Source organism: Manis pentadactyla, chromosome 9 (genome assembly GCF_030020395.1).
Source record: "Manis pentadactyla isolate mManPen7 chromosome 9, mManPen7.hap1, whole genome shotgun sequence".
In the NCBI taxonomy this organism is placed as follows: domain Eukaryota; kingdom Metazoa; phylum Chordata; class Mammalia; order Pholidota; family Manidae; genus Manis; species Manis pentadactyla.
The window spans coordinates 99,805,344-99,831,574 of record NC_080027.1 but is presented as its reverse complement, the minus strand read 5'-3'; the positions used below and the strand labels follow the sequence as shown (position 1 = coordinate 99,831,574).

At 42.6% G+C, this 26,231-nt stretch overlaps 1 protein-coding gene across 11 annotated transcripts in view; it reads right to left on the bottom strand.

Annotated features, from left to right (window-relative positions):
• Nucleotides 1–19,420, bottom strand: part of RGS7 (regulator of G protein signaling 7) — a 412,379-nt gene extending 392,959 nt beyond the window's left edge. For 4 of the 11 annotated variants that reach the window (XM_057507877.1, XM_057507871.1, XM_057507875.1 and 1 more), the window contains exons 1-2: nt 19,212–19,419; nt 18,177–18,303 (exon numbers count right to left, since the gene is read on the bottom strand). In XM_057507877.1, coding sequence (XP_057363860.1) covers nt 18,177–18,254 — 78 coding nt within the window. In that variant the 5' untranslated portion in view covers nt 18,255–18,303; nt 19,212–19,419. The other 7 variants (XM_036918434.2, XM_036918439.2, XM_036918440.2 and 4 more) reach the window with 5 other exon arrangements.
• Between the last annotated feature and the right edge of the window lie 6,811 nt (nt 19,421–26,231).

Here is a 26,231-nt window from a genome sequence, read left to right as displayed (position 1 = left end):
CTATTTATTTTGCATCTTAGTTTTCTTATCTCTTCAGTAGAAAAACTAGTCTTTGGTATTTCTCTATTATTGGTTTCTGTGAAAGTTCTACATAAATAGCAATTATAATATTATAGTTTCATGAGAATTGTTGAATTCTACAATGTTTCAGCAAAACAAGAGCCATAACCACAAAGAAATCTGTCCAGAAATCTGATATCGGTGGAATAAAGCAGCAAAATTTATACGTATCTACTCTTCAAAAGTGTTTTGCTCCCCTCTAAAAACAAAACAAAACCACAACAAAAAATGTAAACCAGACATCATATCTCTCAGAAATATATGAGAAAAATATAAGCTTTTCAAAATTCTCAGCTTCTACTCTGACATTATGAAGATGATGGTTAATTGGGAAGGTCTACAGAATAATTAAGGATTCCATTAATAAGGGCAAAGGTTGAAACAGCAGGCTTCTTCTTCAGTCATGGGGTTGACTGGGTCCTAAAGACCATTCTAGACCATGGAAATGCCTTACTAATAACAATGACTCTCCCATCCACCAAAATGGTCAGTCCCCCTGACCTGGGGAACCTATCAAGAAAGGAAACCTCCCATCCCATCCCTTAGGAGCTTGTCTTGCAAGTGACTGGCTGGGAAAAGTGAGCAGCTCTCTGTATCCTGAACATTTGGGAGTCTAATGTTGGGAGGCCAAACAGAGCAATTCCCCCAAACAACAGTTCCCACTCAAGTGACAAATTCTCCTTCCAGACTGTCATTTTAACAAAGTCCACGGGTCTTTCAGTTTCCTTTGGATACTATGCCCATTCTGTCTTTTTATAAAAGAGGAAGTTGCAATAAAAAAGAACATGTCTTAGTGAAGGACCCTACCAGTAGTTCTAGTTATAAAATCACATCAAGAATCATCAGTTGAGTTACACAAAGACTCTTTGATATACACAGATACAAAAGAGAGCAACCACAGATTTCCACAAGCATTATTAAATCATAACATATTAGGAGTCATTAACAATCAGCAGGCTGAGGCACTGGGTTCTACCAGTCTAATGTTCTAAACAATCGAAAATAATATCCATGGGGCAATTAATTTCCTGCACATTGATTATTCCAATCTCCAAACTAATAAGTAGGGTTAAACCAAATAAAATTAAACAGCACAGCAAGAAACTAAAGACTGAGCTACTGCAGGGTGGGGGCCTGTAACCTTGGGGGAGCCTGGGGGAAAGCAGAGAGTTATTCCAGTCCCCTGCATTATACATTGAAAACTCAGTTCTGGTTGGAAATCATCTTTTTGTTAACTGTACCCTCTCATGTGCACAAAACCTATGCACCCTTCACAAATCAAGGAATGAAGACCATGAAGGGTGTCCAAGCCAACCAGCCAGTAATAAGCAAAGTCAGGAACAAAGATTTTGGATTAGTCCAGAGTAATTTGTACTCTATGGTGACTTAAATATCTGTTTAACACTCCTGGAATTGGAGCAAATGCCATTGCTATGGATTTAGCAAGTTATAGAGCAAACTGCAAAAACTGCCATTTTTGTCTCTGTTTGCAAACTGAATAAAATGTTAGTCAACAATTGTGCAGAATCTGTTGCAAAAAATTTAACCCTTCTTCCTGTTGTCCCATCCTTAATCTGTGAGATTCTTATTAAATAGCCCATCAGTCTACCAGGCAATGTGTTAGTTTCTACAAGGACACAAAAGGAAATCAGCCCACATCCTGTTCTTAAAAGAGCTCTAAAGATTTAAAAAAAAAAAAAAAAGCACACATACACACACAGAATGATGTGCTGGTAAGTGCTTAACAACATTTAAGAAGGCAGAAAGGGGTGAAGGAGCCCTGAGGTACAGCACTTGCCAGTCCCCATGGTGTAAATACCCCTACCATAGTGGATTTCAATCTGCCAGCATGCTGTCACTGAACATGGACTTGGGGAGAGATGTGCAAGCCTGTCTCATTTAACTGCAGTGCACCACTACCATATTTATATTTATATAAATTTATACACACACACGTACACATCAAAATGAACCAAATATTTTACAGCTGTTATTTCAGAGAAGTGGAATTTGCACTTTTTAATAACATCCAGCCTTTTTTTATAAAGAGTATTTTTCAGATCAGTCCTAGTGGCAATATTCTCATTCAGACCACTTTTTCTAAGTGGCCCTTGTATTACCAGAATTATGTGGGAGTAGAGAGACTGAAACATTTTGGAGGCACATCAACTTCACTTTAGAGCTTCTTGTGCTGGTAGAATCAGAAAAGGAAGTGCTCTACAGAACGTCTAACTTAAAGACATCGTAAGACTTCATTTAGCATTCTGCCTTCTGGAGCGCCTTTATAACCTTTACAAACTTCTATAACCCTTACAACCATGTGACCCCCCACGTCCTAGAAAATATATTTACGGAGCATGTTCCCACCACCCATTCTCAGTCCTACAATGTTTGTGTGAGGAAGAAGGGTAGGGAGGTGGGAGCTAGAAGAAACATGATCTATGAGGCACAGAGGTCCAGGCAACAGTATTATAGCTGCTTCCAAACTCCCTAGACAAGATTGAACCATGTGCTACCCATTTGGTTTTGTGGTTAATTTTCAATGGTGCCTGCAGCTGGTATCAATGGCCCCTTCTTCAGCTTTCTTAACATTTGCCTCATCCTCAAAACCCTCCTCTTACTCTTTTTTGACTTGCGACTATATAAACTAGTAAGACTGTAATCTTAAAAACCACTGATATGCCTAACCATTTTTAAGGTAAAGAGCTGGAAGTTTTGTGGAGGGAATATAAAATGCCTTACCACTTGCATAATGTTTTAACATTTGCAAAGCACTTCCATGTGTGTTATCATATAAAACTGTCACAAGAATCCTCTGAATTAGCTACCCCTCTGTAGGTGAGGAAAAAGAGGCCCAGAGAGCTTAAAAGATTCCTTAAGTTCATAAAGCCACAGAGGGGTGGCACACTGCCCTTGATACCTGGGCTTCAGATTCTACACCGCAATCTGGTAGGAAAGTTACCCGGTATAGTTTGGAAGATGCAGGATTTGACGTTAAACACACTTGCTTTCAACTGCTGACACCACTGTTTCCCATCTGTGTGATCGCAGGCAAAATCCTCGTCCTCTCTGGGACTCATTTTCCTCATCTGGAGAATGGGGAACAATACCCACCTCACAGGACTGTCAAAAATCAGACAGTGAGACTTGGCATTCAGTGGGCTCTCAGAACCTTCACCTCCCCTCACTACCTATCTTTTGTCTTATTCACCTTCTTAGCCTCCTTACCTTGTACCCCCTTTATTTCAAGCACACTCATTTTGTTCCTTGCCCTGACTCGGCAGATGCCGCCCCAAGTTCAAAAATGAAATGCATCATGGTCCTCTGGAATTAGGCCATACTGACTTGGAAAATCAGGGAATTTTGTCACTCAAGCATGGAAGCCCCACAGGTCCATGCACCATTTTTCTTAGCACATGTATTTTGTGCCATGACGATGACATAGCAGCCAAACACAAATACACACAGGAAGGCTCAGCAAGCCAGGGAAGAACACAGCATTGCCCAAGGGCCCGTTCTTCCTCTTGGTTCCATCTGGCTAAAGGTTAGGACTCAACAGAGCTATCCCAGCAGAGAGCAGAGCAAGAGTCAGAACCGTTTCACACTAAGCCTGCCCCTGTTCTTCAACCTGCAAATTCAGGTGCTAATGTCCCTCTGTCCTTGTTTTCATAACTCTGCAGATCTGATTCTTCTCTTCCAGAAAGCTGCCTTCACCTTTACTTTGTAAATGTAACACCTTGTATTACTGTATTATTGCTTCATTAATAGGGAAGTCGGTGTGTTTTTATAGCTATTACTTGTAAGAGGATCACTGTTTTGGTTAATGCGTAATTCTAATGTTAAACATTGTGCATGTTTAAAATGTTTTGAGTGATCTATTCCAATTCTATTTCCCTCAAAGTGACAGTTATTTTTAGTGTGTGATTTTGCAGAATATAGGTTTTTTTTAAGGAATGTGTTAGGCCACAGCAGAAATGGCCATATTTTGCTTCACTCTGGATTTTTGAGATACTAATGAGTGATGAAATAAATGGTTAAATCATGTTTATTTGCACGTATTTGACTCTGTGTTAAAATTCAACTCAGCAGCTCATCTCCACAGTTAAAAATGTCCAGTTCCAACCCAAGAAGCCATCTAGGCTGGTAGGTCTTACAACTTTTCCTAAATATGCTCAACAATATGCTTCTAAACATAAAGTAAGTTTCAAACATAGTTTTTAAATAAATATATGCAGTACTGGCCTAACTCTACAACTTTAGGCAGCTTCTGTTTTATTACATAGAATGATTCTGTTTTTAAATCAGCTACACCTCCAAGCAAGCAAAAACCCCATAAGAGTATTTTTGGCTACAGAATCTCTCATATGAGTAACCAATTTCTACAGTAAAGAAAAAAGTTCAAATATTTTTTAAAGTTTTTCCTCTTACTCCTATCATATTTAATTGGCAGTAAAATGAATAAGGTATTTATTTGCATATATTTTTTTCATATGGGGGAAAAAAACATTTCCAGGCCTCTGTTTCATTATAGGAAAAAAAGGAATTTTTAAAAACTGAATAACTGTACCATCAGTTTTTATGAGGAGGTATGTATATATATACACACATACACACACCTATACACAAACATACACCAGAAACTGTAAATCTGTTGATCTCCCAATCTTGGGATTATAAAGTGTTCTGATAAAAAGCATATTGCCCTCATTTATTCTTTTCCTTTTTTGCAAGAAAATATTCACCATGCATTTATTTGACAAAGAACTTGAGTCTTACATTAGTTTTCTATTACCATTTTAACAAATTACCACAAACTTAATGACTTACATCATCACTGATTCTTTATCTCTTGACACTTCTAGTAAATTATCTTACACATAATTGTTCAACAAATAGTTGCTAAATTAAATAGAGCCATATGCACAACTAATCTAAGTCAGAGTTTCTCAAGTGGTTTGAAAGAAACTAGACTTATGGTTAGATAGAAATCTAAGTGGTCATACAGTCCACATGTCAAAACCATTCCTAAGGACAATCTAATCTGTCTTTAAAAGCTTTGGATTCTGCAAAGAAGACATGACAATGGTCAATAAATACATGAAAAGATGCTCAGTCACTAGGGAAATGCAAATCAAAACCACAATGAAATCCTAATTCATACCCATGAGGATGACTATTATCGAAATTAACAGGCATTGGTTGAGGATACATAGAATGCTGTTGAGAATGGAAAATGGTACAGCCACTATGGAAAATGGTATGATGGCTCCTCAAAAAATTAAAAATACAATTATGATCCAGAAATTCCAAAATTCCAATTCTGGGAATTGAAAGTAAGTCCCAAACATATATTTGTAAGCCCATGTTCACCGCAGCATCATTCACAACAGCCCAAAGGGGAAGTAACCCAGGTGCCTGTTGATGAAGAATCGATAAACAAAAAGTACATCCATACAAGGCAATATTATTCAGCTTTAAAAAGGAAGAAAATTATGGCATGCCACAACATGGATGAACCCTAAAGACATTATACTAGGTGACGTTAGCCAATCACAAAAGGACAAATACTTGTAATTGCCCTTGTATGTGGGACGAAGAGCAGTCAGTTTCATAGAGACAGAAAGTAGAATGGCAGTTGCCAGGGGCTGAGGGGAGAACCATGGGGAGCTGATGTTCAATGGGGACAGAGTTTCAGTTTGGGAAGATGAGAGGAGTTCTGGAGAGGGATGGTGGGGATGGTTGCACGTCAATGGGAATACACTTAGTGCAATGAACTGTATACTTAAAAATGGCTAAAATGTTATATTTTATGTTATATGTATTTTACCACAACAGAAAGAGAAAAACGAAGGGCTGATAGGCCCATTTGAGCAAATACAAAAAAATTGAAAAACTCATGGAACAGGATCTGCCATTATTCTAAGGACTCAAGATGAATAACAGAGTACCTATCATTTCATTTGCCTTCATCTTTTTCATAAGTAACCTACATACATACTAAAGAATTTATATCATAAATGATATATTTTCAGAAATTTGCTTCAGAATATTTAACTGAGGAAGGATAAGTGAAATGAGATTTGCTCACAGCTAATAAACTGTTGACATTATGTGAGAGATATGAGAAGGTCCTTTATATTAATTTTCTCTATGCTTGTATTTATTTGAATTGTGCCATAATTAAACATTTTCAAGTACTGCTTATTGAACATTTACTGTACAAAACAGTTTTAAACAAAATTACCAAAACCAATAAAGAGAAGCAAGTTCTAAAATAGATAAGAAAGAAAAAATTTCAAAGGAAAGGCTCCTTAGATATCATCACTTCCATTTATAGAAATCTTCAGTTCCTTTCTTCTGGGATTTTATAAGTAATAGTTAACATATATTGATTGTTTCTTACTTATCCAGGCTTTTCCTGCACTATTTATGTAGTCCTCATAAAAACCTATGATTAGTCTCATCCCCATTTCACAGATGAGGACACTGAGACTCAGAGAGACAAAGTAATTTGATTCAAGTTCACAAGTATTAAGTCAGTTTTAGCTGGGGAGTCTGCCTGCAAAGCCTTAACAATTACATTTCTCTAATTATAAGCATCTCTTCCCCCTTTCTTGCTAAGGATGACCTCATGACTCTTGAGTCGCCAGAACTGGGGTGTTTGTTTGAGAGCCTATGGAATGAGCCATTTGGTTTCCTAGAGATAAGATGGACATCTTTGCCTCCTCTGTCTCAGGGAAGCCCTAAAGACTTTCAGCATTAGCTAACCTCAATTTAGTTCATTTATTTAGCACTTACTAAGTGTCAGAGGCTGTAAGATCTTGAGCATCCAGAACTGCAAGTAGAAGATACAGATCAACATAATATTTATTTTAGGAAAACTAGGTGACTCCACAATAAATACATTTTCATATCACCCAGGTCCTCCCCTCTCATGGCATTAATCTTCCTGTAATGACTTGCTTGACATCTAAGCCACTACAAAATAAGCTCAGTGAGGGCTTGGACCCTGTCTGTCTTGTCTACAACTCCAACCACAGAGCCTACCACCATGCTGGATGATAGACAAAGCTCAATGTACAAATAGTGAGCAGAACTGAATTCTGAGTGTTGCAACCATTCAATAATTTAACTGGAAGCAACACAGTGAATGGACAAGAGCAGGGTCATTGAACCAAGCATTCAATCATGTGTTCATTCATTTATTAGTGCATTTATGCAATCAGTATTCAGGGACACCTATTCTGTGCCATTTCTCTAGGTGCTGGGAACAGCAGGGAAAGTTCACTAGCTCTGCCATGAATCCTGAGCAATCTTGGGCAGTCACTCAGTCTGCACAAGTCAGCTTCAGGTTTCTTCTTAGGAAAATAGGATACTAATAACCAACAAATAACATTACTTTAAGGAAAACAGAAAGTATATAAAGAAACAGACACCAGGACAGCCTTCAACAAACAGCAACTGTTCTATTTCACAACAAACCAAAAGTCAAAACACAAAATACTAAGTGTAAAACTTACAGCAAATAATCCATGGCATTAATTTCCAGAGAAAGTGCGCCTAGAAAAGTTTGGCAAGAGAAATATTAGTAATAATATGTTCTATGTGGTAGTTAACTTTCTTCAAAATGCTTTGGTATACATCATCTTAAGTATTAAGAGTGAAACATTTCCCTGGATTTCTGTACTAAAGAAAAATTTTCTGCAGTTTTCCTGACATTCAAAAGCTTTGTGTGATCGAAGGTCATGTAGATTTACAGTTCTTGACATCTTCCAGCAATGACCAAACAAGGCAAATCGTATCAACTGAGCTTCTAACTGACCCACAGCTATAGGGACACTCAGCAAACAGGGGAAGGCTTACTTGCAAAGTTTACTCTTGCACAGAGTCTTAATCATTTCCACAATTTCCAAAATAAGTTTGTAAGTATTCTTTGTCAATCATGCTCAGCCAGGCATTTTCACTTACATTTCATCTTCTCAATGATTTCATAGTCTCTATAAATCTATGTGGAAATGAAGTGGAGAGAAGTTCAGAAACTTGCCCGAGCTCGCACAGCTAGTGAGGGGAGGAGAGCAGTAGGGATCCGTCCACATCCAGTCCTTGAGACTTGGAGATTCCACCCTCCTTCACCATTTCCCCACCGCCTCTCCACCCCCCCTTCAATGCTCGAGACACAGGAAAGAGAAGTGGGCCAAACAAAAAACACAGATTCCTCTACGCCTCAATTTTAAATTTTTCACAAGGATTCCAAACACTTTGAACCCCTTTGACCTAGAAATTTCTGGGTTTTCCTCAGTCTCAGTAGGGTTGGAATGCTGTGATGCCTCTCCGAGATGTCACAGGATGGAAACAAGCTGAAATACATTTACAGCAGCCAACAGTCCCAGGCCCTGTGAGTGCCCTTCCTGGTATATTCATGGTCTACGCCGGCTTTAGTCTTATTGAAGGACAACCCCTACCATCCAACCTGGGGAGAGCCACCCTCTTCAGAACCCTGAAAGTTTCCACTGGAAGAAAAAAATAGAAAAATAAACTATGTAAACAGTTGATTTCATTTACCGTATCTACCATCTCCTGCTCAGGCCATGATCTTCCATTAAAACCTTACTTTTTATTTTTTTACTCTCTTAAAACACCATTTGTTGAGCCCGCCTTTGTTGCAAGCACTCCATGCCAAGTGGCAAGCTAAGTATAGCATCTTCTTTTATCTATTCTATTGTGTTTGATACTGTTTTTCCAAAGGTCTTTGTTCCATAATCACTGTGCTGTCAAATACAATAGCCACAAGCCACAGGGGACTACTTAATCTAAATTTAATTTAAAAATTAAACATAATTTAAAATGCCAGTCTTTGGTAACACTAGCCACATTTCAAGTGCCTGACTGCCCCATGGGCTGGTGGCTACCATACTGAACAGTGCATACATAGAAGATTTCCATCATGACAGAAAGTTCAGACAGAGTTGCCACAGAGCATTGCATTCTGTGCTTTCATCAGCCTAGATCTCCAGCCAGCATCAAATCAAGAACAGAACTTCTACCAGGGTAGGTCAGACTTAAGTTCCCAATCCTTGGGGCTCCAAAAGCTACACTATAGTTGAAAGCAAAAGTGGAATGTAGTGATCTATTTAGAGCAGGTCATTACACATCCTAGGATAATCATGGATGCTATGGATTAACCAGGATGTTGAAGATCTGCCGATACTGAATTGCACATATAAAGACTTACTGCATTTATTTTAAAAGAGAAAGAGATTCATAAAAAGACAAAGACCTGAACTGTGTGACCATAGACAAATCACATTACTTCTCTGATCCTAAATTTCATAAATTCAAAATTTCATAATCCAGAAAATGAAAAAGGTAAATTTGGAGCTCCCTTTCACCTCTGAAATTCCTGGAGCTGAAGGCTTTATTTAGTTTATGAAATATTAAGCAACTGTGCAGACTTCAAATATATATAAGACAATACTTGAAGAGCTTACTAAAAAGTAGAATAAACTAGCTATATAAGAATAATACAAGACGGGACATCATAAGGGTCATAAGAATGGTATTACCAAAGCATCGTACAGCACCTGCCTCCTTAACTATCAGGAAACATACTGGTGATGGAAAAAATGCAAATGTTCACCTTTACCTCTTTATCAAAAAATATAGCAACATATTGGACCCCAGGCAGATACAAGGTGTTTAATAACTTGTGTTAAGTAAATAACAATTGGGAGATAGTAAAAAATTATTATTATTGTAGCGTTTATTAAGGATATATGTTAGGTTCTATACAAGACACTTTCCCCAGGCTAAGTCATTTTACCATCAAACAGTTCTTTGAAGGAAACGTTTTCATTTTGTCATTATTTTATAGATAAGGAAACTGAAGTGAAAGGAGTTTTAAGTGGCTAACCCACAACCACACAGACAGACGGGGTCAGAGCCGAGGCTGCATACCAGGGCTCCCCAGCCGCAGTGTACGCATCTTCCTCCCCAGCACACTGGCTCCTTAAGAAAAGTTATTTGCTAATCACTAGCAAGGATGTAAAATAACAAAGTTTCTGGACTGTTCTTAAGAACCAAATTAATATCACAGAGCTGCCACTTTCCCATATATTTTTCCACAGGACAGAATAACAACTTATGATGGACCCCCTCAGCCAAACTATCTTCCAGACTAGACCAGGTGAAAATTTTAATAGCACTGGAATCTAGTTTATGACTATTAGGGTCCCAATGTTCCAAGACCTCTGTTAATTGAATTAGGCATAGGACAAAAGGAATTAAACTGAGGGCAAGGTAAATGTTTATACTGCCTCAGACAAATGGCAGAAAAAGAGGGCCTTTTTTACCTTAAGGAGCTGGGCACCTACTTTATGACTTCCAATTATTTTATTATGTGATTGATATTTTGTAAGATAGCAGTCTCTATAACCCTGACATTCAAATGCTTCCCTTTCATTGCGATGAGACGAGGAGCAAGGGCTGAGTATTTATGTTGCTATTTTCCACAATTCCATTTTCAAGGAGACTTAACACGAAGTCACCAACTGTCCAAATCCAAAATATTTCCATATTCTCTGCAGTGATCACATTCCATCACCCACACCACCTAAAAATACCCTGCTTTCCGTCACTCAGTAGAACCACAAGTCTGTTAGAAGGCAATAAATCCCTAGAGAGCTTCTCTTTCCTACATTTACACTTTCCTCTGATCAATTACATTCAGGGAGTGGGGAGGTGGGAAATGAAGAAAATAAAATTCAGGCCACAAATCATTATCTTAGTACCACAAATGGCACTGAAGAGCACCGGCTGGTGAGGAAAATGCTCCACCATGGACGGCTTTCCTGCTCTGTCCTCAAGTTAACTATTATCCAGAATTCCTCATTAAATCATCACTCATAAAATGTCTGCCCACTACTCAGTAGAAATATCCTAGGTCAGGGCATATGCCAGCATTTGTGTCACTGAGGGAAAAAGGGTCTACATTTGATTCAGACAGACTGAATTCATATTTATAATAGACAACATCCCTTAGACCAGAAAGGTGCTTTCAAATAATCTAATTTACAGAAATTATATAAATCTGTGGGACATTTTCAGAAATGCTAAGACATCTCACCCCATACCTGCCTCCTGTCCAAGCCCCTGATTTAGAAATCCAAGGTTAAAGGCCCATGCCTTTTGTTATTATCTGTCTGTGAACATCCCTTCCTTTTCAAATGGGCCTTTCTCTTGTTATCACTTAAAAATGCTCTTCATTCTACTACCATGGAGTAGCACCCTGACCTCAGGTACATGAAGATAACGAAGGTCCAAAAATGTCAAGGGTTATTGTTTAGCACGGATTTCAAGGCAGGGGAGTACTTGGTCAATGCTGGGAGACACAAGCACTGAGTGACAGGAGAAAACATCTGCTCATGCACACTGAGACCCAAGTCACATTAGAAAACGTCCACTCACGCACCACCGAGGACCGTCACAGAAGATGTCCGCTCATGCACCACCGAGACCGAGTCACAGTAGAAGACGTCCACTCACGCACCACCGAGGACCCAGTCACAGAAGACGTCCGCTCACGCACCACCGAGACCAAGTTACAGTAGAAGACGTCCACTCACGCACCACCGAGGACCAAGTCACAGTAGAAGACGTCCACTCACGCACCACCAAGGACCCAGTCACAGTAGAAGACGTCCACTCACGCACCACCGAGGACCAAGTCACAGTAGATGACGTCCACTCACGCACCACCGAGGACCCAGTCACAGAAGACGTCTGCTCACGCACCGAGGACCCAGTCACAGTAGAAGACGTCCACTCACGCACCACCAAGACCGAGTCACAGAAGACGTCCGCTCACGCACCACCGAGGACCCAGTCACACTAGATGACGTCCACTCACGCACCACCGAGGACCCAGTCACAGAAGACGTCCGCTCACGCACCACCGAGACCGAGTCACAGTAGAAGACATCCGCTCACGCACCACCCAGGACCGAGTCACAGTAGAAGACGTCCGCTCACGCACCACCGAGGACCCAGTCACACTAGATGACGTCCACTCACGCACCACCGAGACCAAGTCACAGTAGAAGATGACCACTCACGCACCACCGAGGACCCAGTCACAGAAGACGTCCACTCACGCACCACCGAGACCGAATCACAGTAGAAGACGTCCACTCACGCACCACCGAGGGCCCAGTCACAGTAGATGACGTCCACTCACGCACCACCGAGGACTCAGTCACAGAAGACGTCCACTCACGCACCACCGAGGACCCAGTCACAGACGTCCGCTCACACACCACCGAGGACCCAGTCACAGTAGCAGACGTCTGCTCACGCACCACTGAGGACCCAGTCACAGTAGAAGACGTCCGTCCGCTCACGCACCACCGAGGACCGAGTCACAGTAGAAGACGTCCGCTCACGCACCACCGAGGACCTAGTCACAGTAGAAGACGTCCGCTCACGCACCACCGCGGACCCAGTCACAGTAGAAGACGTCCGCTCACGCACCACCAAGGACCCAGTCACAGAAGACGTCCGCTCACGCACCACCGAGGACCCAGTCACAGTAGAAGCCATCCGCTCATGCACCACCAAGGACCCAGTCACAGAAGACGTCCGCTCACGCACCACCGAGGACCCAGTCACAGAAGACGTCCACTCACGCACCACCGAGACCGAATCACAGTAGAAGACGTCCACTCACGCACCACCGAGGGCCCAGTCACAGTAGATGACGTCCACTCACGCACCACCGAGGACTCAGTCACAGAAGACGCCCACTCACGCACCACCGAGGACCCAGTCACAGTAGCAGACGTCTGCTCACGCACCACTGAGGACCCAGTCACAGTAGAAGACGTCCATCCGCTCACGCACCACCGAGGACCGAGTCACAGTAGAAGACGTCCGCTCACGCACCACCGAGGACCGAGTCACAGTAGAAGACGTCCGCTCACGCACCACCGAGGACCGAGTCACAGTAGAAGACGTCCGCTCACACACCACCGAGGACCCAGTCACAGTAGCAGACGTCTGCTCACGCACCACTGAGGACCCAGTCACAGTAGAAGACGTCCATCCGCTCACGCACCACCGAGGACCGAGTAACAGTAGAAGACGTCCGCTCACGCACCACCGAGGACCCAGTCACAGTAGAAGACGTCCGCTCACGCACCACCGCGGACCCAGTCACAGTAGAAGACGTCCGCTCACGCACCACCAAGGACCCAGTCACAGAAGACGTCCGCTCACGCACCACCAAGGACCCAGTCACAGAAGACGTCCGCTCACGCACCACCAAGGACCCAGTCACAGAAGACGTCCGCTCACGCACCACCGAGGACCCAGTCACAGAAGACGTCCGCTCACGCACCACCGAGGACCCAGTCACAGAAGACGTCCACTCACGCACCACCGAGACCGAGTCACAGTAGAAAACGTCTGCTCACGCACCACCGAGGACCGAGTCACAGTAGAAAACGTCCGCTCATACGCCACCAGGAGACCAGCGATGTCTGGCTCAGTCTCTCCCAAAGAGGAAGTAAGTCACTCCCCTTTCCGGCAGGTATGTGGACTCTCACAGAACAGACTGACCACAGAAATGGCTTTCAAAGGCTACGCCCTGGTCCACAAGTGACCTTCTTCCCGGGGTGACAGCTGCCGCTGTGCCTTCATGTGGGAAAGGCCAGTGCACCCATCTGCTTTTCAGGAATGCAGCAGTCTTACTCCTTGAAGGCTACCCTTCCACCATGACTTTCAGAGCACCATACTGGACCCCCTGGTACACATGGTACCAATTTCAAAGGTGCTCACCCAGTACCTGTGCTTAACAGGTACTGACATGAGGCTTGAATCTGTCCTCTTCTCCAAAAGGCATCACATTCTCTCTTACAACTAAAGTATGAACATCATTTAGGGAAAACTAATCTTCACACACAGGTCTGTTTTGAAAAGAAAAAATAAAAAGGAAGGAGAGGGACCAGGTGGAAGACAAAGGGGGGGAGCCGAGAAGGAGACATGGGGGTGGTGCACAGGGGGTGTCCAGGTTTCCTATTTCCAAAACCACATTCCTTCCACCGAGATGGTGAGTGGTGGAAACACTTTCATTTCCTTTTATCTGACAGCTGGGACAGAAATGGTTGCTGCAATAATATCAGAAATTATTGGTCATTTTGAGCATTCTTGCTAGGGAGAAGCCAGCATTCTAGCCAATTTGAAATACTGGCCCAAGGTGCCCTAGGTATTTTGTTTTTCAAATGCAGAATGTCAGCTGCGGGACAAAAAGTGATGTATACTGTCTAGGGGGCAGCATGCTGGCCAGACACCAAATTTGGAATGTGTCTCCCTGTACCCTGGGTTCTGGCTCAGCTGTCCTTTACAGGCAGTACTGCCCTCCAGGAATGAGGACTCTGCCCAAAGATGTGGGAGTGGGAGCACTAGTTAAATAGATTGGGAGTACTACTTGAGCCCCATCAACCTAAAATAAAACTGACTTAGCAGGGTAACCTACACAAATGTGTCAAGAAGCTGGTCCAAATCCAGTGAGATGGAACCAGGTAGGTTTCCTCTTGGGGAAGGTGATTGATTATGTCTAATTCCAGTCTAGTTAGGAATTAGATTTAGGAAGGGAGCCAAAAAGCCCCAAGAATAAAAGTTGGTCAAGCCTCATACTTTATGAGCTTTTAAATAAAACTGTTCTCAAATATATAAAATGATATAACCACTCTAAATTAATCAGCTGCCTATGAAAATAGTACCATTCTAAATTTTAAAAATTGGTCAAGTAAATATTTTGTCGTTATGGATCTTTTTAGATGTACCTCTAACATCAAACAAAGCCCACAGAGATGCCTCATATGAAGCCAAAAAGCTACTGATGAGCATTCAGGGCTGACCTGCAGGTACCAATCCCGATGGTGGGTGAGACTGCATTACCAGCCCCTGTAGCCTTCACTAGGGTGGCACTCACTCTGCCTGGAAGGTTAAAGTTCTACCCATTGCATATTTTTTCCATCATGTCACTATGGAATTCTCCATGGAAAAAGATCCCTGGAATTTCCCCATGATTTGGAGGAACTCCTATAATCTACATGAGGATAAACTGTAATAGAGAGAGACAGCTGATGAACACAAGAAATATTAGCATCTCACTGCTTCCCTCCCTCACAGAAATGTTCCTAAGTGTCATTCACAGCCTACCAAGATCAAATGGAAACAGCACATATACAGCTTGAGTGTGGGGGTAAAACATCAGAATCCGGCTATAGGCCAAAGGTGGCTGGGAGGCAGAGGAGAGGGTGAGAACACCATAATGTTTCTAGTTCAGAGCCCACTTTCAGGAACTGTGCTTCAACAGTGAAGTAGAAGTGGAAAAATGGCATGAGTTGATAAAACAGCAATTTCTCTCTCCATTCTCTCTGCCATTCCTGAGCAATGTACTGTGGGGCTGAAGTTCTTTTCTAAGCCTATGATTGATTTGAGCATTAATAAGCATTTGTAGCATAAGGCTTCTACTTTTATGAAGGTGGAACAGTTGAAATATCCTAACACATATATGCAACCTATACCCCTCTCCAACTGTTTTGCTGTTCTTCACCTCAAAATTTGGCCTGAGAAGATATTAAATGTAAAGCTCACATACAATACAAGAAAAAGAGGTAAAATGATCACATGATAACCGTGATGGATAGTTTGAGTTACTAACTAGCAAAGGATAACCAAGGACACTGTGTTTCTTTCTACAAATTATCTGGTATGTATTTATACAGTATTACCTGTATCACAAACAAAAACAAAAAAAATATGCTCATAGAATAAAAAGATGGACAGGCAATCCATAGTTAAGTAAGGGGGGTAAAATGTACTGAACTGAGTTATTTTTTCCAATAATGCTTTTTCAGGGAAATCTTTTCCAAAATGAAAGTATGTATGTTGCTATCCATCAACAAAGAGCTAATAAAAGGAGGGCAAAGTAAGTAACACAACTTCACTGTTGAAGCATACTTCCTGAAAGTGGGCTCTGAACTAGAGACATTATGGTGTTCTCACCCTCTCCTCTGCCTCCCAGCCACCTCTGGCCTACAGCCAGATTCTGATGTCTTACCCCCACACTCCAAGCTCAAGCAACCAAACAATGCTTAGAAGAATGGACACTATACTTTTCTCCTGAAGTCATCATATTCTGCCAATGTACAAGGAGCACTGGTAGCCATTTGGTGTTACACACCGATTTATAGAGTAAATTCAAAATTAGCAATATGAAGCTCAGGTACACTGTACAATCCAGTAACTATTTCTAAAACTTCCACCCTCATCTTTCATTCATTCTCATGATAGTTGACTGGATGAGGCACATGGAAAGATATCATAATAAGTTTATTTCTAATCAAGATAACTGTTAGGTCTCTGAGTAATTCAGCCCTTTTATAAGGAAACAAACAGATACCATGTTTAACCTAACAAAAGTAGCTACCTACTCTAATTTACACCCAAAAGTGCAACTCTCTGCATTGCACACACCTATAAGATAGAACTTGCAATCTCACATCCTGCAGATCATAATATTCAATCATACCAAACAATAAAAATATAACATTTAAAAACACATAACTGCCCCCAAACAGTTCTTCTCAGAACCAACTCTGTATAGAATGGGCAAATATCCAGTTATTTCAATTTAGTGCAGGAATACAATAGCAATAGTATGGGCTCGGGTGCATTGTTTTGATTATCCAGTTGGGATGCTTTAAGACTAACATAGGCAACTAATCTCCAATTTTTCTTTCCCAGCCTACTCTGCTGTCCTAGACACATACAGCTGTATTCCCATGAACATAATACTACACACTCTGTAAGGGTGGAGAAAAAACAGCTAGCAGTGGGTGTCCATGCACCTTCACATTAAAGCACTAACAATATTCCCTCAAACACATCCCTCAACACATTTTAGTGGTCCGGGACCTGTAGAAGGAAAATGTTGATTTACTACAGGTCATGGTACACATAGTTTTTGATCTTTATTCCTAATGGGTTCTGATCTTCTAGCTGAAAGAGCAATTACAAACTCATCCTGGGCTCACTCTAATTAACACCTGGAACAACTTTCTTGGTTTCAAGGTATGATTTTCTTGTTACCATTGCTAATGTTAACTAAAGACATCTTACCTAATGAGCTCTATAAATAATATGCTAAAGAAAAATAATCCTAGCATCAAATGTAATAGAAACGACTAGTACAGAAGTTGAATAAAGAATACTGCTTCCTTTATTTTAGTAATATTGATTATAACCAGAGTGGCTACCTAAGGAACCATTCTTAAGCACACATGATATTGAAATGCATCTTTATTATGGTAGCTCAATGTTTAGAAGTTTGTGGCTGATAGCCTTGTTATAAAATACATAAAAGCTGTCAGATCAAAAAAAATCCTCTGGAATACAGAAATTTCTTTAATGGGTATAGGCACTAGAACGTAAATACCATAAATACCTAGCAAAATCATAAAAATAGGCAATAGAGACTTATTTAATGGGCATAAGGCACTAGAATATAAACGCCTGTTGGCAAAATCATAAAAATAGGAAAGCAAAAAATAATTTAGACTAAGACAAAAAAACAAAAACAAAACTAGAAATAGTTCAGGAGTAAAATCATTAAACCACCCATAGATTCACAGACACATTCACTCTTGCCACAGAGCTGCAAGGTAGGCTATTTCGTTTCTAAAATGGTATACCTTTATATAACCATTATAGCCTAAATGCTTAGGGGAAGTATTATTAAAAAGCTTCTAAAATTATTACAGATGCTATAAAATCATGTGTGTAACAAATACATGGAATGCCCAAACTTGCTGTTAACTGCTGCTAGAAGATTAATCTGTGGAAATTAGCAGGGAAAGTGTGAGGACGGAATATGATTAGCTTCATTTACTTTATTGTGTCTCTGCACACTACAGAACAGCAGATCACCTTCAAGAATTGTGTGCAGTCATTAGTGATTTGGGGAATCCACGAGGCCACAAAGTTGATACATACTCTGATCTGGGCGGAAAAAATCCAGGAACCACCTTTTCCTAAGAGCGTGAACAAATTCTTACCTTTCTGTACACCAGCATGTTCGGTGATTCATCTGCCACCCCGTTGCTGGTCTGCCCATAATTATTCCCCTGGGCCATGTCACCGCACACTTGCTCCACTCTCAGACGCAAGAATTACCAGTCTGCCCTGCAAAGGTTGGACAGACTTCAGTGAGATCCAGTTGATGATACTTACGGGGATCAATGTCTCCATTCATCGTCATCCCAGCACCCCGTCCCCAGGGAGCGCGCTCACATGCTGGAGCTGGCTGGAGGAGGTGGCACGGGAACAGATTTCTTTTTTTACAACTTAATTTCTACCTACAGTACCCCCAGGAATTGCCTGAAATGAGTCTTTTAGTTAAAAAGAGTCTTTCAGCTATGGTTTTAGTTGACTTGATTGTTCGGGAGACTCATTTTGAAGTGTTTGATGCCCACCTAAAAAAACCCACGGTTACCATTTCCGACCTACAGAGTTCTCGTCTCTCCCACTACTTGCACCTGCACTTGACGGTGTTTTCCCACAGGGGCGCAAACGCAGCACCTGTGGCCACACACTTCTCCCAGGGGTCCGTCCGCCCTCCCCACGCGAGGGCGCTTCCGCAGGCCCTGCCGGTGCGATCTCCTGGGCGTACTGCCCCGGCCCCCAGGGTCTCTCTCCAGAGCTCGCAGCTGCGCCTCCTTCCACCTGCCCGCCCTGCCGGCCGCCGGTTCCTCGCCTCTCCCCGCACTTGGCTTCAGAAGTCAGGACGCAATGCTGCCAGTCTTTGCAAGAAGGCGCCGGAATGGGTCCCGGCCACGGGAGCCGGTGGAGTTCCACCCTCCCGGCCATCACCTGGGCCAGCGCGGGCGGCAGACGATCCCCAGCACTCGGAGCGCGCAGCCTGAGGGGAGGGCGAGCCACCCCAGGCCCTCGCGCGGCTCCCCGGCGGTAGCAAATGGCAGGCGAGCGTGCGCCCCGCCGGTCCGCCGAGCGCGCCGCAGCTTCAGCACCGCGGACCGCGGGGCCCGGGCGGCCGAGGGCGCGGCACCGCCTGCTCCCGACGCCCCACGTACCTCCGCGCCAAGGTCACGGCCCCGAGGCGGCTCCCGGCCCGGGTGCTGTCAGCTGGCAGCGAGCAGAGCCTCGCGGCAGGGCAGCTGCATCACCCACGGCGAATGCGGAACCGCGCCGGCTCCCGCCGCTCGGGCCACCGCCAACCCCGTCGCGTGCACGGGCGGCTCGGCAGCCCGCTCGCCGCTCGCTCCGCCCGCGCCGCCCTCCCAGGCACCGACCCCGCCGAGCGCGCGCGGGAGCCCGGCGCCGGCTCGTGCGCGCGCCTGCGGAGGGAGGGGCCGGTCACGTGGGGCCGGCGTCCGAGGAGCCCGCTCGCAGGGCTCGGCTCGCGCGGCCGCGCCGCCCCGGCACCCGGCCTCCCCCCAACCCGGACGCTGCAGGAGGCCTGGGGATCCCGGCTGGCGCCGCCGTGGGCGCAGAAACGGGCAGGGCGAGGGCCAGGAATGGACGCGTTGATGGGCGGACGGACCGACGGGTGGGTGAATGGTGGGACGGATGGACCGATAGGCGGATGGACTGACATACGGGTGGGTGAGTGAGTGGGTGAGTGGACAGACGGACCGACCGTTTGGTGGATGGATGGATGGATGGACTAATGGACAGACTGACAGACAGACGGATGGGTGAATGGAGCCCCATGCAGCGGGCAGATTTCATCAAATGCCTGATGACTCTCTGACAGTATGAGAGAAGCAGGTGATTGATTATTCTTATGCTTAAATTGAGATGTCTTAGGAGGGAAGGAAATGGCCAGGACCAAATTAGTCATTCAGCCCATTTGCCTGCGGCTTTCACAGCTTCTAACTAAGTGGAAGAAACAGAAACGATTTGGAGGCGGCGGAGTCGAGGTGAAAATCTTGCCAGCTGTGCAACTGCAGAACCGTCCCCACTGCCCGGGTTCTCCCTACACAGAAGGTGCTCTGAGGACCGCTCCCCCTACCCACTGCTCCACTCCAGCAGTTTGCAAACAGCATCTGGGTGCTGATCCCCCAGAAATAGTCTTAAGGTGCTGTCACTAATTCTGTAGGCATTAGAACGACATGAAGAAAAATCATTTTGCCTCAGTTACAGTAAAGAAATGTGTGTCTCTGACTTTAAGGGCAGAAGTGGGAACCGACAAACAACTAAGGTTTTCCTTCCTCAGCTGCCCTAGTTGTTACAGGGAGAGAAAGAAGATAATGAAGCCAACCCCTTGTTAGCCCCCTAGGTCTAAACAGATCAAAGCTCTATCCCCAACTGGGGCCCTGCCCACACTCAGCACTGATGGATCATTCCCATCAGCCAGCAAACTAACACACAGAATAAAGCCAGCCTTACATATTTTATGCATGGGGTCCATCCATCCATCATATAGATATGATATCTATGTATGCTGATTTTATATAAGATATCGATATGCAGATATAGATTCCAGTAAATCTCCCTTGACACACTTCCCACTTATTCCAGCCCTATTTTTCTGCTTCCTTTTACACAAAAACTTCCTCTCCTCTCATTCTCTCTTGAGCCCATTTTATTTTGGCAATGACCTACCTCCATGTTACTAAACCAATGGTCAATTCTCAATTAGCATACAAATTGACTTTTCAGTAGAAGTTAAAGTTGGTCCCATTCACCTAATCAAACCTTTCTAAATCTGACTACCAGGACATCACTGTCTCTACCGTTTCTCTTCTACATTACTGGATGCTCTTTCTAAACCTTATCGTTTATTCTTCTATATCTTTTTCGTCGCTTATTTTGGAGTGCTTCAGATCTCAACTTTTGGGCCTCTTCTCTAAATTTACATACTCCCTAAGTGAGCTAAATCAGACTCATACCTTTAAATGCTAAACTCCCAAATGTATATCTTTGATATAGACCCACACCCTGAAATCCAGTCTCCCAACATCTGTACTTGAATATCTCATTGGTGTCTGATTCAGCTTCAGGACAACAGGGATGCTGTCTGTTTAGCTCTTTGCTAAGTATCACAGGCCCACAGTAGGTGCATGTTAATTAAATTAATGGATATGTCTAACAACAATCTGATCGGAAATTTTTGTCTTTAGAATACATTGCTTACATTATTATCTCATTTACTCCTTACTGAAAGCTTGCAGAGGTAGTTAAAATTGTTCTCTCTTTCTCACTGATACACCAATAGGAAAGAGAAGATTAGAACAATTAAATAAACTGTCTAATACAGCCTACATTACCACTAAGTGGCTGAGGTGGTTGTCCTGTGGCAAACTTGATTAGCTGGAACTACAGTTCCCAGTGTCCCCTTCCCTGTATATATGTGAGTAGAGTTGGCCGAGAGGAATCTGTGCAAGACTGGGAAAACAGACTGAGACAGCCCCTGTTCCTCTTTGAAGGTCTTTGTAGTTTGATATGGTGACGTGCATAGCGTCCCTGAAGGTTCTAACATGTCTTTGCTCTCCACACTCCACATCCAGGTCTTCCAGTTCCCCGCCCTCCCGAACAACAGTAGCCCCACAGTCCTCACAAGAGCCTTGCTGTGGACCTAACGAGGCAGCAGCCAGGCAGAGACACAGCTTCCCATTGACTCCTCCGCCAGCTCCTCTGCCCGGCCCCCAGCACCTGGCAGTACCTGGCTGCCCAGAATCCCCTGTAGGCTTCGACTTGCCCCGCTCACCAGGGCCTCAAGGGGTCTGGTCTGGAAGTGACTTTTCTCAGATCTTTCAATTCTTCCTCTGGCGGATTAACTTCCCCAGCCTCCCTCACAGCTATGAAATCTTTGTCCTACAATACACCCTTATTCTATTGTTTTCACAGTGCCTCTACTTCCCTAAGTGGCTAGCAGAGCTCAAACCAGAGTCTTCCCAGGGCTTTTCACTACTCCACGAGAAACCCAAGTTCAAAAAAGAAAAACTTGAAACCAATAATTACATAAAAGTGCAAAACGAAATGGTAGAAAGCATGTGAGCTGTCTGAAGGAAAGAGTCTGACATCCAAACTCCTTTGAAGACTGACTGGATATCTACACGTGGAGGTGATGAAGGAAGGGCTTTCTGGAATGGCACAAAGGCAAGTCTGTGGGAAAAATTAATATAATAAGACTACTACCACTTACTGGATTCCGACTATCTCTAAACACATTCTGTGGAATCTAAAAAACAAACAGACAAACAAAATACAAATAGACTCATAAACATGGAGAACAAACTGACAGTTGCCAAAAGGGGAGGAGGGTAGGGGGCATGGGAAAAATAGGTGAAGAGGATAAAGAGGGACAAACTTTCAGTTACAAAATAAATAAGTCATGGAATGAAAAGTACAGCATTGGGGAAAAAGTCAATAATATTGTAATATTTTTGTATGGTGACAGATGGTAGCTACACTTAATGTGGTGTACATTTTATAATGTGTATAATTGTCTAATCACTGTTGTATGTCTGAAATCAATATAATGTGTATCAACTATACTTAAAAAAAATAAAGAAAATATGCAGCTTCCTCTAAAATCAAATAAATGTGAAAGAAAACAAAAACAAGCAAACACATTCTCATCACTTCTGACGAAGTGTACAAGTTATGTAAAGAAACTGATGTTCAAGTTAGGAAACTTGATGATGATGATAATATACCTTCTAAATATCAATTGCTGGCCTCAAACAATCTTCTGTGTGACTCCAAATCCCCATGAAAAAAAGGTGCAAAAGTGCCTCTAACAGCAGAATAAGTTTTAAAAGCCAAAGGTTTTCCTCCAAGAAGCCTCTTATTCTACTCTCTGTCTCATCTCTCATCCACCTGTCATCCCTCCACACCTAACTCATACCTTTCTCTCTGGGCCTTTATGACTCAAGACTGCTACTCAGTGTCACAAGGTGAATATCAAGAAAGAAGATTCAAGAAATGGCATTTTCACCATTTCTTCTATTGTGACTGTTAAGCTTCATTAGTCAACTCATAATTTGTATTGCTGTATATTGGAAACAAAATTATGTCCATCACCTTACCATTTCTAGGACTCACATTTTTCATATATAAACTAAGGGAATTAAACCAATTCCTCTCTCAAAGCCCATCTGAATCTTAGAATGTAAGATTTAACATATTCTCTTTTGTACTTTCTTCCTATGTAATGGCCCTTGATGTTGTAAACAGCAAAATTGGCTATTATAGGATGTTTTTCTATTTCTTTCCAAAACCATGTAAATATGTGATCCTCGGCTATCATCATTCAGAATCATTTTTATCATTTTCCTTGTGGACCCTGTATTTTATGATATTCTTGTCAAACAAATTAAATTATAAAATGTTATAATGCAACCATTCTTCATGCCAAATAGAACTTCTGAGTAGCAGGTAAAAGCCCTGTTACTTCACCAAGTAAATCTAATTCCACCCCAACAATGACATTTAAGGTTTTTGTTGTTACTGTATTGGTTTTCAGCTTATGCAGTCTTATTTGGGGGAAAAAATAGAATTTGATTTATATTTTTCAAATATTGGTAATGGTGTATTAGTTTGCTAGAAGTATTGTAATAAGGTCTCACAAACTGAGCAGTTTAAGCGACAGAAATGTGTTAGCTCACTGTTCTGAAGGCTAGAGGTTCAAGATCCAGATGCACGCAGAATTGGTTATCTCTGAGGGCAGGGAGGGAGAATCTCACCCAGGCCTCTCTCCTGGGTTGGAGACAACCATCTCTCCCTGTGTCTCTCTTCACATCACCTTCAGCATCTCTCTCTCTCTGTCCAAATTTCCCCTTTGTGTAAAGACACCAGTCATACTGGATGAGGACCACCCTAATGACTTTGATTACCTCTATAAAGAGGTATCACCTATTTATAGATAGGTAAAACCTATGTCCAAATAACGCCACACCCTTTGGTACCAAGAGTTAAAACATCAACAATTATCTTATTTTTTGAAGGCGGGGGAGTTGGGTGTGTGTGCATAATTCAATCCATAAAAATCGTGTTCATTTTTGCAAGTCATTAGTGGTTCAGGACCCCAAATTGTGACTTTCATTCAACAGGTTTTCATTCAACAACTTATTTATTTATTTGTTGTACCTGAGACATTCTTCTGTTTCTGTAAAGAATATAAAGAAATATAACAGGTGACTTTAGCCCTCAAGGAGTTTTCCAGTCTAGTTCAGAAGATAGAACACTTCCATTTTCCTCATAGCTCACATCTAGTCCAGTCAGCAAATCCTACTGGCTCTACCTGCAAAATTTCTCCAGAATCTGGGCACTTCTCACCACCTCCTTGGCCCCTACCCTGATATAAGCCACAGTGTAATCTCTCCTGGATGAAGGCAATGACCTTCTAATTGGTTCCTCAGCTCCCATCCCTTCCCAACTATGTCTGTTCTCAACAGCAGCCAGCAACCACTATAAAATTGAGTCATGTCACTTCTCTACTTAAATCCTCCACAAATACTCCATGTCACTCACAATAAAAGAAGGCTTTAAAATGCCTGTAAATGCCTCACGATCTGACACCAGGTTACCTCTTCTGACTTCCATTTGTGCTGCTCCCCCTCCTGCTCACTGTTCCAGCCACCCTGCCCTCCCTGATTCTTTACACACCCAGGCATGTTGCCCACCCCAGACATTTGCACTGGCTGTTCCACTGTCCTGAATGCTCTTCCCTCAGACATTGCTCCCTTTCCTTCTTCAATTCTTTTCACAAATGGTACCCTCTCAATGGAGCCTATTCTACATATGCTTTCTAAAATTACATACTGTCCCTTCATTCCCCGTCCTCTTTACACTGGTTTATTTGCTTTACAGAGTAATCCCCACCTTCAAAATTCTGTACCATTTACTTACTATGTTTGTTGTCTGTCTCTTCTAGAAGAAAATTAATTCTGTAAGGTCTGGATTTTTTTTTCTCTACTGTTCATTGCTGTATCCTCAGGATCTAAAACCAGGTCTGACTTATACATGGCACTCCATAATTGTTTACTGATGTATATAGTGGATACATCCATGAACACGATTCTGTTTGAGAGACCAGGTAGACTAGAAGAAAGCTTCAAAAACTTCGAATGAAACTGAATTAGATTCAGGTTCCACTGTGGATGGAAACGATTTACTCTTCAAATCTGTTTCCTATGTGTCATAAAGGGGAAGAACAATTCCTTTCCCCAAACACGCCCACTTCACAGAGAAATGCTTTGAGAATTAATTAAATGGCAGCATGGAGAATGCATTTTGAATTTCTTAGAGAAAGCACTTTATTAATTTGAGGCTTTTATTACATGAAAAGAATTGTGACACCAGTAAGTACAGAGGTGTTAAAAGGATTACGCTGTTCACAATACTGCATTGGCGTTTTATGGGATAATTGATTTGGGATTGATATAAACCGGGTTGAAAACAGCAAAATGGCTTGAGAACTGTTACACCAAGTGACAGGTTTCCAAGAAACACCTTCTTTGTGGTCAGCTCTCAATTATTTATAACACAATACCCTCATTAATGAATTATTCTCCACTTGCACCATCCTTTCGTCCATTTTATGGCCATTTCCCTGCTAAGTAGGACTCCCATACCCGTGTCAGAGGGTTGGCAAAGAAACAAAGGTAAAAACTAAAATTTTTCCTTATCAGTTTATTCATCTCCTATTGAAATTTGTTTAGAAATGTTTAAATTCTGATCTAGGTTACTTTTCAAAATGAGACAATTTTTAAAGGTCGTATACTTTTTCAATTAATTGGAGAATGAGTTGAGCATATATTGTGAGTGAGATGTTAAATTCTTTTTGGAAAGTGTTAAGACTCTGTTCCTGCCCTTAGGGCATGAAGGAAAGGACTAGAGAAGACTTCAGCACATCTGAATTTAGCCCTGACTCCACTGCTTAAAATCCAGGTCACTTTGGGCAACTGACTTGACTATTCTAAGCCTCAGTCTCCTTAACTACGTAACAAAACTCGTATTACCTGCTTTGTCCTACTCTGCTGTGAAAATCTTTTTACTCCAAGGCAAAGGGAGTATTTGGAAAGAGTCTGGCAGCAATCATATTGACCGCAGCAGGAGAAGCAGTGGCCTAGAAGCAGACTATC